Here is a 13,224-nt window from a genome sequence, read left to right on the forward strand (position 1 = left end):
TTGGATGTCTCACGGCCATCTCAAACTTCTGTCTTGTCCGGACTGCTGATCTTCCCACCTTCCCCAAACTTCCTTGTTGTTGTTCAGTCGCTAAGCCATGTGCAACTCTTCTGCAACTCCATGGACTGTAGCCCGCCAGGCTTCTCTGCCCGTGGAATTTCCCAGGCAAGAACACTACAGTGGGTTGCCATTTCCTTCTCCAGGGGATCTTCCCCACCCAGGGACTGAACCTGCTTTTCCTGCTTGGCAGGCAGATTCTTTACCACTGAGCCACCCTACTTCTAACCACGAATAACTAGAAACAGAAACTTAGGGATTCATTAGAAATTTTGGTACCAGAGCCCTCACAACGCCAACAGGCCGCCGGTTAAACTCCCACCTTGGCGAAGGCATCCCTTCCGTAGCTGGCTTCCTGCTCTGTGTGCTGCTTGTCGATGACGTCGCGGCCCGTAGCCACCGTCCGGTAGAGGAGGGCTTTCTCCACCATGTCCGTCTTGGTGGACAGCAATTCCGCGATGATAGATACAAGCTTGCCGTCTTCAATCAGAGTAGTATCACCATCCACCACAAACTTTAAATTTCCCTGTATCAGAAGAGAAAAACCAAGACACATCATTTCCACTGAGATTCTGAAAAACGATGTCAGGGAAAGATTTGCCAGTGGGAGAGAATTCCCAGGGACCTTGTCTGTAGCACCTATCTTCCTAAATACATTAATATCTCAACACATAAAAATCGAGTGCTTCATCCATTTCATCCTTCTCCAGACACTCCTCTATCTTTCAAATTATCTATCTTTCTAATTTTCAGTGTATGGTTTTGATGGATGGAAATTTTATATTTTTATGTTGTCAAATCTATGAGTCATTTGCTTCAGGGTTTCTCTTTCTTTGGTGTCATGCTTAGATCATTCCAACTCTGAAGATTTTATGAATATTTAATAGATTTTTCTATTCCTTTTACAGTTTTCCCCCTCCTATTTAAGCCTTGAGTCCAGCTAGAAGGTATGTCAGTATAAAGTAAGAATCCAACTTTATTTTTTCAGATGATTACTTGCTCCAGCACCATTAACTGAATAGTCTAAGCTTTTCCTCCTGATTTGAAATACAACCTTTATTACACATTAATTTCCACCAATTTTTTGAGTCTATTTATATTTTACTCATTCCAGAAACAATAAATATTAGCCAGCTACCAAGTGTCCAGCACATGAACTAGTCTGTTGATTAATCTGGTGCTGAACTTATGCAGCAAGTTTTAAAGCACTGTGGCTTTTACTATCATTTTAAATGGCTGGAATTAGTTGTGTCTCTTTCCCCCAGCTCCCCCTACCCTACTATTCTCCTTTAACACATTTTATTCACTTTTATTATATGCTTATTGTTCTAGTAAGTTCTAGAATCATTATGTCAACTGAAAAAAGAAATTCTTCTTTGGATACTGAAGCATTATTGCCACACTGTATTTATAAACTAGTTGAAACAATGAAATAATTTAGAATGTTAAAGTCTTCCCACTCATAAACATTTATTTAAAAGATTGTTTACATGCGGCTATATAACAGTTTTCATACAGGTCCCGAGCATTTCTTTCTTTTTTCTGTTGGGGGGGAGCCCTCCACTGAGTCTTTGTTGCTGCTTGTGGGCTTTCTCCAGTTGCAGGGAGCGGGGGCTACTCTTCGTTGTGGGGTGCATGCTTCTCACTGCGGTGGCTTCTCTTATTGGGGAGCACGGGCTCTCAAACGCAGCCTCAGTACTTGTGGTGCCCCATGCATCTGGGATTTTCCTGGACCAGGGCTGGAACCCATGTCCCCTACACTGGCAAGCGGGTTCCGGACCACCAGGGAAGTCCCAGGTCCTGTGCATTTCTGATTCCCTTAGGGTTACTCTCTCCACAGGAAAGTGAAAAGTCATTTTTATTCCAGATTTGCATTCATGTTGTTACTCATTTACCAGGAGGCTACACGTTCATTATGCTTTCAAGATCTCTAATAAATACAGACATTAATGAAAAGACTCCCGCTGACAGTTCTTTACTTCTAAGTTTAGTGTGATGTGTGGAACATAACTTGTGCTGAAGTGGCCAGGGTGGCCCATGGTACTAGCTGCAATGAACTGGCTGTGCTTTTTTGGGGGTGGGGTGGGAGGTTCTTTTAAGCCAGTCATTCATTTCCAATCTATAAAATGAGACAATAAAAATCTAGCTCTGTGATTCTGGTTCAAATGCCATTAGAAGTTGACTCTGTTCAAAAGATTTGAGCTTATTCCATGGGTGGTCACATCATTGCTGAATTCTTTTACCTTTGAAAATAACCAGTCCAAAGCCTAACATACCAAGAAGGCAGTGAATGAAAGCCACAGTCTCAAAACATACAGTGGCTTGGAAAATCCCTCATACTATTATAAAATGGTGGAGGAAACTACAGATACAATAATTTCTTCAACATGTCAGAGGAATTTTCTCTACATAAATTACTTTTTTACAAAACCCCAAACGTTCTGAAAGAACATTCGAGCTCCACAGGGAGGCGATAACTTCTGAAAGGCGTCCCCACTCACCAAGTGAAGAATAGCAGCCAAGATTTTATACGCTGTTTGAATCTCCTCGGGTTTGAAGCCAATTACTTTCATGGCATCGGCTACTACTTTGAATTCTGCAGCATCATTGATAGACGACTGGGAATGAAAACAGGAAACTGAGGTCACAGACATTTCATCTGAACATTAACATACAAAACCAGGAGACTAAATTTAAGTGTAGCCAAGGTCCTGATGCCTTTGGAGTAAGTCATTGAAGGGATGGGGAGTATCCAGAGAAAATACAATGATTTCAGGGGTAGCGATATAAGGCAACACCCGCAAGGCCCACTTCTGTGTGAGAGCCGCCATCTCTCATAATAAGCACCAGGCACTTTTCTGGAAGCTTCAGTGAAGGAGCAAGTCCTGAGTTGGCTCAGAGAAGCTCTGGGATGAGTGGAGGAAGTGGCATGAGATGTGAGACCACAAGTGGAAACTCTGACTGAAGGAGCCTCCGAGACACATGCCTAGCTATTGTTGTCTGTGGCTTTTGGTTCCACAATTAGTCTTGTCCAGTCTGGGAACAACGCTCCCACGCTGGTTTGGTCGGGCTTCCTACTTCAAAGGTGAGAAAGAACACTCCCCACCCCACCCTCAAAAGCCAAGTGGCCTGCCTCAATCATTTGGCTAGCTGGGAAACAGTCCGGGAATATGACCTCACTTTTTCAAGCATTCTGTAAACATTCAGTATGTCAGAGATTCTCGCTGTACAAGAGGGTTCCTGTACAAGGAATGTTTACATCTCTCCCCAGAGTTTCCTGGGAGCTCCCCAGGTGGTGCTAATGGTAAAGAACCCGCCTACTAATGCAGAGACATAAGAGACATGGGTTCAATCCCTGGGTTGGGAAGATCCCCTGGAGGAGGGCATGCCAACCCACTCCAGTATTCTTGCCTAGAGAATCCCATGGACGGAGGAGCTTGATGGGCTACAGTCCATGGGGTCACAAAGAGTTGGACATGACTGAAAGGACTTAGCACACACACAGGCCGCTACTTGAGCACCTTACACCCAAGTTCATATGTTGAAATCTTAACATTCAAGGTGATGGTGTTAGGGATGGGGCCTCTGGGAGATGATCAGGTCTTGGAGATGAAGCCCTCATGTTGGGATGGGTACCCTTAGAAGAGAGACCCCAGAAGTCTGTCAATGACAAATTGGTGCTTGCCAAGGGAGGGCCTCTGCCATCTGCCTCTGTGGGGACTGAACTCTGCGCAACTGCAGCTGTTGACCTCTGCCATGCCCTGAAGGGAGTTCAGGGTGGACAACAGGGATGGGGCACTTTTTGCTCCAGGGAAACTGGTGGAACAGGTCTTTACATAGTTATTTTCAGAAGCTGATTTCATGATCCCAATCGTTGCATCTCCTCACGTCAAAGAGAAGCACTAAAACCCTTCATGGTGACATCAGCTCCTCGTGACCAGCAGAAAACCTTTTGTAAGATACTGACCTTCCCCCACTACCTCTTCGGAGCAGCTTCTCAGAGCTATCTCCTGGGAGGCAGTCCTCATTTTGCCCAGATAGAACTTAACTCACAACTCTCACGTTGTGCATCTTTTTAAGTTGACAGATCCCTGGTCCTTCTGCCCTGTGAGGCCATGGCAAGAAGGCACCACCCTTGAACCACAAAGTGGATACAGACTCTGCTGGGGCCTTCATCTTGGGCTCCCCAGCCTCCAGAGTTATGAGAAATCAACATTTCTCATATGCTTATGGTATTTTTGTTGTAGCAACCCAACTAGACTAAGACAAGGGTTCAAAGACTAATTGCTTGCCTTGATCTGTAGCCCATTGGAAATAAAAGGGTGTCAATAAAATTCACAGTAAAGCAACGGTAACTGCCCATCTTAGGAGTTTTTCCAAAGCAGTGGCTGCGGAGAGTCTGATCTTTCCTTGGTGAGTTTCTGCCTTGGTTGGGACACAGAGACCTGGCCTGATGCTCACCTGCTGAGGAAGATCAGAGGAAGGGGTCCCCTCTGCCTGATGAGCATGTGTTCCTTTAATTCCAGGACTCAACCAGGCAAACTCTTCCCCTTTCCAGCTCTCTAAGATGCTTAACTTTGTTTAGGCTCAATTTCCTCATGGGTACAAAAAGCATAATGGTACCTTTCTTACATGGTTATTGGAGAAGGAAATGAGAATTTACATAAAGCAACTCCCTTTATATACAGGGCTTGCCTTCAGTCTTTCCCAAGACCCTGATGCTGGGAAAGATCGAAGACAAAAGCAGAAGATGGCAGAAAATGAGATAGTTAGGTAGCATTACCAACTCAGTGGACATGAATTTGAAAAACTCCAGGACATAGTGAGGGACAGGAAAGCCTGGCGTGCTGCAGTCCATGGGGTTGCAAAGAGTCGGACACAACTTAGCAACTGAAGGACAACAACAGTTCCTAGCACAGTGAAAGTGCCCAACTATCAGATTATTATTATCAAAAGCCACAACAGTGTTGAAACTGCAGAGAAACCAGACAGGAAGTCTACATGTCCTACTGAGGGGAACTGTCCGCTGCCTACCCAAGGGGCATTTTCCAGCCCTACTTCTTTCCTACTGATAAAACTCTGATTTGTTCACCCCTCGCCAAGACATGTGTTCTTCAGGACTGGTTTCCCCTCACCTTAGGAGGTAAATCTTCATTGGTCTAAACTAATCACAGGCATCTTTTTCCCCTAACCAAGTGATTGGTCAGTCATGGGCACGAGAAGCCATTCTGGCCCATAAGACATGAGGCTTCCCTAGCTTATCAAGGGTTGTGGCCAGGAGCATTTTCTCTGCCTGTGACTGCTGGAACTGCCACTGCCATTTTGCAACCATGAGGAAAATCAACTTAAGCAGACCAGCCAAATCCAGTGAGGATGGCAAAATTGTAAGTTGGAGAAACAAACAACCATCTGGGTCTCTTATTGACATTGTTAAGGCACTGAATTAACCAACTCTGGAACTGCCCCATCCTAGGGCTTCTTGTTATGATATAATCAAGTTCCTTATTGTTTTTGGAGACTTTTAATTGGGTCTTACCTGTAACCCACAGTATCTTAATTGTACATGAGTCCTACATTTTAGGATGGCTAAGTTATGAAACATAGAGAGTAATACTTCATAGTTATTAAAACTGTTCTATTAATTTATATTTGTTTACATAGAAAGATATTAATGATTATATTATAATTTAATAAAAGGTTTACTTAATTAGGATTTATTGTATGATTCCATATATAAATATATATATATATATATATATATATATATACTGCTGTTATCAATAATTATCTCTGAAAGGTGAGCTTTAGTATATTTCAGTTTCCTTTTGATTCATCTTTATTTTAGGTTTTGACTATGATCATATATTACTTCTTGGTTTTTATTGGGCAGAAAAAAAAGGAAGGGGAGGAATAGGAATGAAAATTGTTGATGAAAAGGGAACCTAAGGTAAATTTAGCATTGAAGAAAAGACTAAATGTTCATTTAATATTTGCTTTTTGTGGGTGCTTTACATGACCCAGTCAAGAGTCACTAGGTCAACAAGACAATTTGATTTAAAAAGAATATTTTCGGCACTGTTCTTTTAAGTGTTGATTTTACAATCCTTTATACATTTTGAAGTACCTCTGACCTATTCTCAAAAAAGTTGGTGTTGCCCTCTGTTGTTTTGCTTGCTTCCAATTAATTTTCAGCCAAACATCCTGTTCCTGGATGACGATAAAAGTATAAAACTTGTGCAACTTAAATGTCAAACAATGGAAAACTGCAAAACCCTAAATATCATTTATTTATATGTGTGATAATAAAAATATCGCTAAAACCACTAATATAGGTATAATTAGCTTAAGATGAATCGCAAAGAACATGAAAAAAAGACATGCTTCCCACATCTTGGATTCTTTCCTTTTATAAAGTCTTTTATTTTCTCCCCCAAATACAAATGCAATGCATCTTTAATTATAGAAGAAATATGAAATATGGAAAAAGCAGAAGAACCCAAGTATGTATAACTTTATATACCCAGAGTAAACAAGTAAACCCTGGTCTATTTCCCTTCGGATCTTATTTCATGTATTTATACACCTTCCCCAATGAAACTATAATTACTGTTTTATAACCTACCATTGGCAAATCACTACATTATTAGGATTAGCTACAAATTGGCTAGCAGAAGTTAGATGTATAGCAGAACATGAATTAGAAACCAAAGGGCAAAAGGATCGGTGTTATGTGTGTGCAAGGGCTTTACATGCAAGGGAAGGGGAAAAAAAATGTGAAAGCTGAATAGAAATGCTCCAAGGATCACAAAACTATTTCATCAAAATCATGATTTGAAAACCGAATGAATGGTGATCTTTGATATTTTTCAACCACAGTGCTTTTCAGCTTTCCTTTAACAACTTGCCTTTGGCCAAATCATATCGTACCTCCTTTTGCGGTGGATTTCCTACTTGTAACAATATTTTTAGAGGGTCAAAATAAAAGGAATGGGATTAAAAATTAAAAACAAAAAACCCCACAAGATCAGAAGAGAGAAACTTCTTTCCTGTCAGATGGTGATAAAATATAGTAATGGGTTATTAAGCAAAGTTGTTGCATCAATAATACATTGAGTCTCTGTCCTAGAGAATTTTAAAAATAGAATAAAAGAGTCATTCATTTGCCTTAAGGTGGCAGGCTGAAACCGATAATTAATTAATGTCCCTTCTGATTCTTTGATTCTATATCTGAATCATCTCAAAAAGGAAACGCTTACCTTTAGCTGGGCTCCAACATGGATATAGTTGTAGGATGACAAGGATTTCTGGAGGTGCAGAGAACGTAGCATCTGGTCCGAACCTCCTTGCAGCAGCTGAAAAACATCGAAATAAAAATAAGCTATCAATATACCCACTGAACCCAATATACCATGTATTCTAACTTACTGGCACTCAGTCCCTCAGTCGTGTCCGACTCTTTGAGACCCCATGGACTGTAGCCCACCAGGCTCCTCTGTCCATGGAATATTTTAGGCAAGAAGACTCGATTGGGTTGCCATTTTCTTACTCCAAACTTAATGGTAAACTAGCTGTTTTTCATCTTCTGGGTTAATTCATTCAGGTCCTCTGGCTTTGAAGATTTATTTTTTATCTCGAGGGGAAATGGCTTCAATATCATCAGAGATGGAGAATGTTATACAGAGTCAGAAGGAAAATTACTTAAAAGTTCTTAGCCCTTTCGCAACATAGCTGGCATGAAAGGTTCTTGCTTGGACTATAGCTGTTTGTGAACCGGGAGCTGGTGCTCTATGGCAGTCATGCGCTTATCAACCTTGTTATCTAGACAGTGTGCAGCTGTGTTTCGAATTCAGAAAAAGTCAATACTGCCTTCAATCTAAGAGGTGTCAGCAGCTAGTCATATGTTGAATCATACTGGAAACAAACAGCTTTTCCTCCTCAAACTCTAATCCCAGGAAAGGACAATTGGGTAGCCAGGACTGTAGTATTGGACAAAGACAAATTTTAACTTCCACTCAAGTGCAGAAAAAGTTACAGGTTCTTTTTTTTTAAAAAAAAATATTAAGTTATTAATTGAGTTGTATCGGTCCTTAGTGGTAGCATGGGGGATCTAGTTCCCTGACCGGAGATTGAACCCGGGTCCCCTACATTGGTGTCTTAGCCACTGGACCACCAGGCAAATCCCAGTCACGGGTTCTTGAAATAACAGAACTCCTATATTTGGCAGAAAACTAGTTTATTGAAAACATGGTGAATTATCAACAAAAACACAGATACAATACACGTCGTCCTTCTCGATAGAACATGAATTTCAGAAGGCACTATGTTGAAATTCTCTATGTGAAACTGCACACTTTGGTTTACTGAAAAAAACGTAACTATCAGGCTTTTAAAATTGATTTTTTTTTTTTTTTTAACAAAAATAACCTGATTTTGTATTCCCATCTCTGGAGTGCTGCAAAATGGGAACAATAGCTCCAACTGAAAAATAAAACTAATTTACCATATTCAGAGTGTATCATTTCAAAAGCTTTTAGGGTCATTAAACTGTTACCTCACTGCAAAGAAACAGAGGGAAGCTCAACCGAGGCAGTCATCCGGTTGGTTAACTACCTGCTAACTTCTTAGAACAGTCATGCTCCTCAAGTTCCTGAAGAGCCCCGTGGGGGAGGGTGTATGCATGCGTGCCCACGTGTGTGACGTGTCGTGGGCCGACGGAGGCGAGGGAAGCACAAGGCAGGGGAGAGTCCCCAAAGTAAAGATCCATTTCATTTCGTCCACGCCTGAACAAATGGACGATTATCTGCGTGAGAGCTTACTAACCTGATAGAAAGAATGAAAGCTCCTTTCTCCTGGCTGTTGCACAATAACTCGAGACTAAGGGGGGAAAAAAGAAACGCATTAAAACCTGCGAATGTACTCCTAAAACAAAATGAGAGCCACTCTCCCAGAGAACCCTGTAGCAGCAGTGCACTGAAAGGCCCTAAGGACCCCACGGATGGGACCAACCCACGGAGTTTTCTGCGCAATCTTTCGATAATTCTTTCTTAAACTTTCCGAAAATGAAGCTATTTTGATGTTTTTTAAAACCTGGAGCCTAAAGATGGAATTTTCAGGGGGAGGGAATTGGCAGTGGGGAGAATAGGAAGGAATGTTTAGGGAGGAATACTCTCAGCATTCCCTTCCTGAGGATCTGCTGCTATTTCCAAAAGCACCACCTTACATCCTGGACTGAAGTCAGGCGAACAAGATCCGTCCACAGATTCCTCTGCTCGAGAGGGTTTCAAAAAGATTGCTCTTAAGAGAGGACTCAAAATGTAAGGGGATTCTTTTGCCTGAATATGTACATAAAGTGAAGGCATGAAACATTTTGGGAAAAAAACAAACAGACTGATAATAACTGGCATTTCCTGTCCTTTTCCAACTGACTCTGATAAAACACTGTTTCCTGAACAGTCTGCCTTCAGCTTCACAAACAAAAATGAAGGTTAAGACTGCATTCTGCTGCCATAAAGGTTGCTATGGTATGATTAGGATGGAAAGCCCTTAACTGAGAAGGTAGGTCAGTTCATCTCTGAGTACAGTTCAAGGCGACGACTTAACTTGGTCAAGCTCAACCTTAACTGCTGTAACCAGGCAAATCTACTCCAGATTAGTTAGGACACAGCCTCTCTAGCAGTCCCAAGAGGAAAGTTTTGACTGGACTCTTCTACAAATTGGATCTTTCACTCACATGGCAGATAAAAACATACTCTTAAGTTTTCACAGACCAAATGTAGTATGACTCATAATTAGGCTATAAAACCACAAAGTACTATATTACTATATAAATATACATATATACATACAAATGTTACTATAAAGCAGTGAACAAATAGAAACTGGAAGAAAAGGAGATTTCAAATTAATTAAAATACAGACATGGGAGGATGTGTAAAAAGAGCAGAAGCGATTAATCCTAGATGGGTTTTTGCTAACCCTTACCCCAAAGTTGGCACATGTTCAATCACCTCACTTCACACACACACCTAAATCATTATCTATAAATGCTATAACTTTTCCCAACTTGACATTGTAATGCTAATAAGAGAACACAAAAGGAGAACATTAATGTCACAGAACAGTAATTGAGGGGCAGGAAGGGATGGAGAAGAGGATTAAAAGCTACTTTGGAGCAGTAAAAGAAATTCTACAATCAGGTTTTTAAAAAACATTCAGCATTAACAGACTCACAGATACAGAGAACAAACAGTGGTTGTCAGAGAGGATGGTGTTGGGGGAGGGATGGGTGAAATAGGCAGAGGGTATTAAGAGGTACAAACTACCAGTTATAAATGAGGTGATGTACACACAGGGAATATAGTCACTGATACTGTAATAAGTTTGCATGGTGATGGACGGTAATTGGTCTTAGTGAGGTGATTATTTTATAATATATAAAATCACTGAATCACTGCATTGTATACCTGAAACTAATATTGTACATGAATTATAACTCAATTTGAAAACGCAATTCTAGTGCTCCCCCTCAAAAATTCAGCATTTGCAAACATGACCCTCAGAAACCAAGCACATTTTACCTTCTCCAATAAGTAGTTATTGATGTGTCCACCAATTGGGTCTCCCTTGAAATCAAAGTTGATATCCATGTATTTTCCAAACCTGCTTGAGTTGTCATTTCGGTTGGTTTTGGCGTTTCCAAAAGCTTCCAGGACACAGTTAGACTTAAGCAACATATTCTTCACTCTTTAACACAGATAAAGGAAAGTAACTGCGAGAAATTTCAAAGACTGGACGTTTTAAGAAACTAGATTTCATGAAAAGACATGCAAATTTGTCTACAGAGAAGTTGACTGTAGCATTGTTTGCAACGTCAAAAGAACAAGAACCTTTAAACAACAGAAATGTCATGAATAGGGATGGATGACGATAAATTTTTGTTTCCTAGTACAATACATACTTACCTAGAAAGAGGTCCAGAATATATTAATGAATGAGAAATTAAGTTGCAAAATAATATGTATTACAAAATAGTATGATCTTTTGTGGTGTGTGTGTGTGTGTGCACGCACATGTTTTACTAAATGCTTACAAATCTGGAAGGGACAACATACTTCAGTATGGTTACCTAGGTTAATGGGGTAGGTAGGTGGAATTTCAGGGAACTTTCATGTTCTGCACAATGATGTAATTTTTAGTTTTTCTATTAAATGAGCATATTTTATTTACATAAATACAAATATTAAAAAGAGATGTTCTGAAAAGAATGGGTGATACAGAAAATGATTCCATTTTTAAAAGTATTTGCTTACAAAGCCTAGTGAAATTTATTGCACTGGTTAATATATCATCAATGTGGTCCTGATTAGTTTAGAAACTGCTCATCATTTTGTTTAGAGCTGTATGTAATCTCTCTTTGGTATCAGGTAGTTAAGTCTTTTTTTTTCCAGGTACAATTTTTAAATAAAGATAATTACAAAAGATGTTAAGTCAGTCCTTATTGATGAACACTAGTTCTCTATCCCAATGGATACATTTTAACCTCATTCTAGGCCTTGTCTTAGTTTCTATTTAACTGACATACTTGCTCTTATATGGGCATATTACTCAAATAACCTCCCATCACTACTTAAAAGTGACCGTACAACCTTAACTCCTCACGAATGAAAGTAGGCTTTTAAGTGGAGCAGGGGAAACTGCTTTGCTACGGTAAATAAAGAAAAGTGTTTATAAATTACGGTCAGATATGCTCTTAAAAGGCCAGTAGATGTAAACATGCCTTACTTTACTGTACCAACTGGGCTTAGAAATTAACTCTTAAAACAAACTAAAATTTAGTTCTCAGCCAGTTACTCTCCTGAGATTCTAAGGAAATTCTAAAAACTTACTTATATCCTTGTCCTTGTCATATTAGGTTGCAAAGTCAGAATCACAATTGGGGCTGTATCGCTACTAAGAAAGATACCTCTTTTGATGTGGCAATCGAGCCCAGTTACAATGAGAGAAGAAAGCCCATGTAGGGTAGTCTAGTCCAAATTCTCTTCTTTTGTACCAACACAGCTTCCTTCTTCTCTACCCATAAAACTGAAGGCTGAGACGTGTATACAGAGTGTGACTGTCCTGTAAATAAATACTGAGCTTCAAACTAGCAACTTTGGATTTTTTTTTTTTTTTTGATGTAGACCATTTAAAAAATCTTTATTGCATTTGTTACAATACTGCTTCTGTTTTATATCTTGGTTTTGTGGCCAGGAGGCACGTAAGATCTTAGCTCCCCGACCAGGGTCAAACCCACATTCCCTGCATTGGAAGGCGAAGTCTTAACCACTAGACTTCCAGGGGAGTCCCAAAGTAGCAACTTTAGAAAGTTGCTCTTTTTCTCTTCAGAAAGTCCACACCACATAAGAAAGTCATGTTGCTTTAGAGCCAACTTTCTAAAAACAAAACAAAAAAACCCCATCCATTTACTCCTTAGGATTTACTAGGTAAAGAGCATGTACCAGACACTCTACTGAATGTACACTCAGTGCACACCAGCTTCATCACTCATCTTGCGGTGAGCAGAGAACGATGTGGTATGAATCCTATTCGGAACTGCGAATACCAAGGTTCTGGTTGTCACAGAGTTGGGCAGCATGCATCTGCCTCCCAGAGCCCCCTTTCAGTCTAGGGAAAGTAGAGCACAGTGTAGAAAAGATGCTTGTAGAAAGAGCAAGAAACCTGTGCGTACTTGAACAATACAAACTCCCAGGAGACTATTACATCTTTGCTGAGTGCGTGTAACACTGAAGGCAGCAGCTGCAGACTGGAATTACCTTAGCAGTATCTTTCGATCAAAAAGAAATATGGAAATAGAAGGATATAAATGCAAGTACAGAGAGGACTTCCCTGGTGGTTCAGTGGTTAAGAACCTGCCTGCCAGTGCGGGGGGACACAGGTTCGACCCCTGGTCCGGGAGGATTCCACATGCCTTGGGGCAACCAGGTCCACATGCTGCAACTGCTGAGCCTGTGCCTCCCAGAGAGCAGCCACCGCAACGAGAAGCCTGCGCGCCACACCTGGAGAGGAGCCCCTCTTGCCACAGCCAGAGAAAACCTGTGCGCAGCAACAAAGTCCTAGTGCATCCCCGAATGAATAAATAAAATGTAAAAGTAAAGATAATCCAAGTTA

The 13,224-nt window shown here is 40.7% G+C and overlaps 1 protein-coding gene across 12 annotated transcripts in view; it reads right to left on the reverse strand.

Annotated features, from left to right (window-relative positions):
- Window positions 1-13,224, reverse strand: part of MYO1D (myosin ID) — a 361,374-nt gene that overhangs the window by 240,951 nt on the left and 107,199 nt on the right. For all 12 annotated transcript variants that reach the window (XM_055577237.1, XM_055577238.1, XM_055577236.1 and 9 more), the window contains exons 4-8: window positions 10,635-10,800; window positions 8,878-8,931; window positions 7,314-7,409; window positions 2,559-2,675; window positions 380-583 (exon numbers count right to left, since the gene is read on the reverse strand). In XM_055577237.1, the coding sequence (XP_055433212.1) occupies window positions 380-583; window positions 2,559-2,675; window positions 7,314-7,409; window positions 8,878-8,931; window positions 10,635-10,800 (637 nt within the window). The remainder of the gene's footprint in view (window positions 1-379; window positions 584-2,558; window positions 2,676-7,313; window positions 7,410-8,877; window positions 8,932-10,634; window positions 10,801-13,224) is intronic.

Source organism: Bubalus kerabau, chromosome 4 (assembly GCF_029407905.1).
Source record: "Bubalus kerabau isolate K-KA32 ecotype Philippines breed swamp buffalo chromosome 4, PCC_UOA_SB_1v2, whole genome shotgun sequence".
Classification (NCBI taxonomy): Eukaryota; Metazoa; Chordata; class Mammalia; order Artiodactyla; family Bovidae; genus Bubalus; species Bubalus kerabau.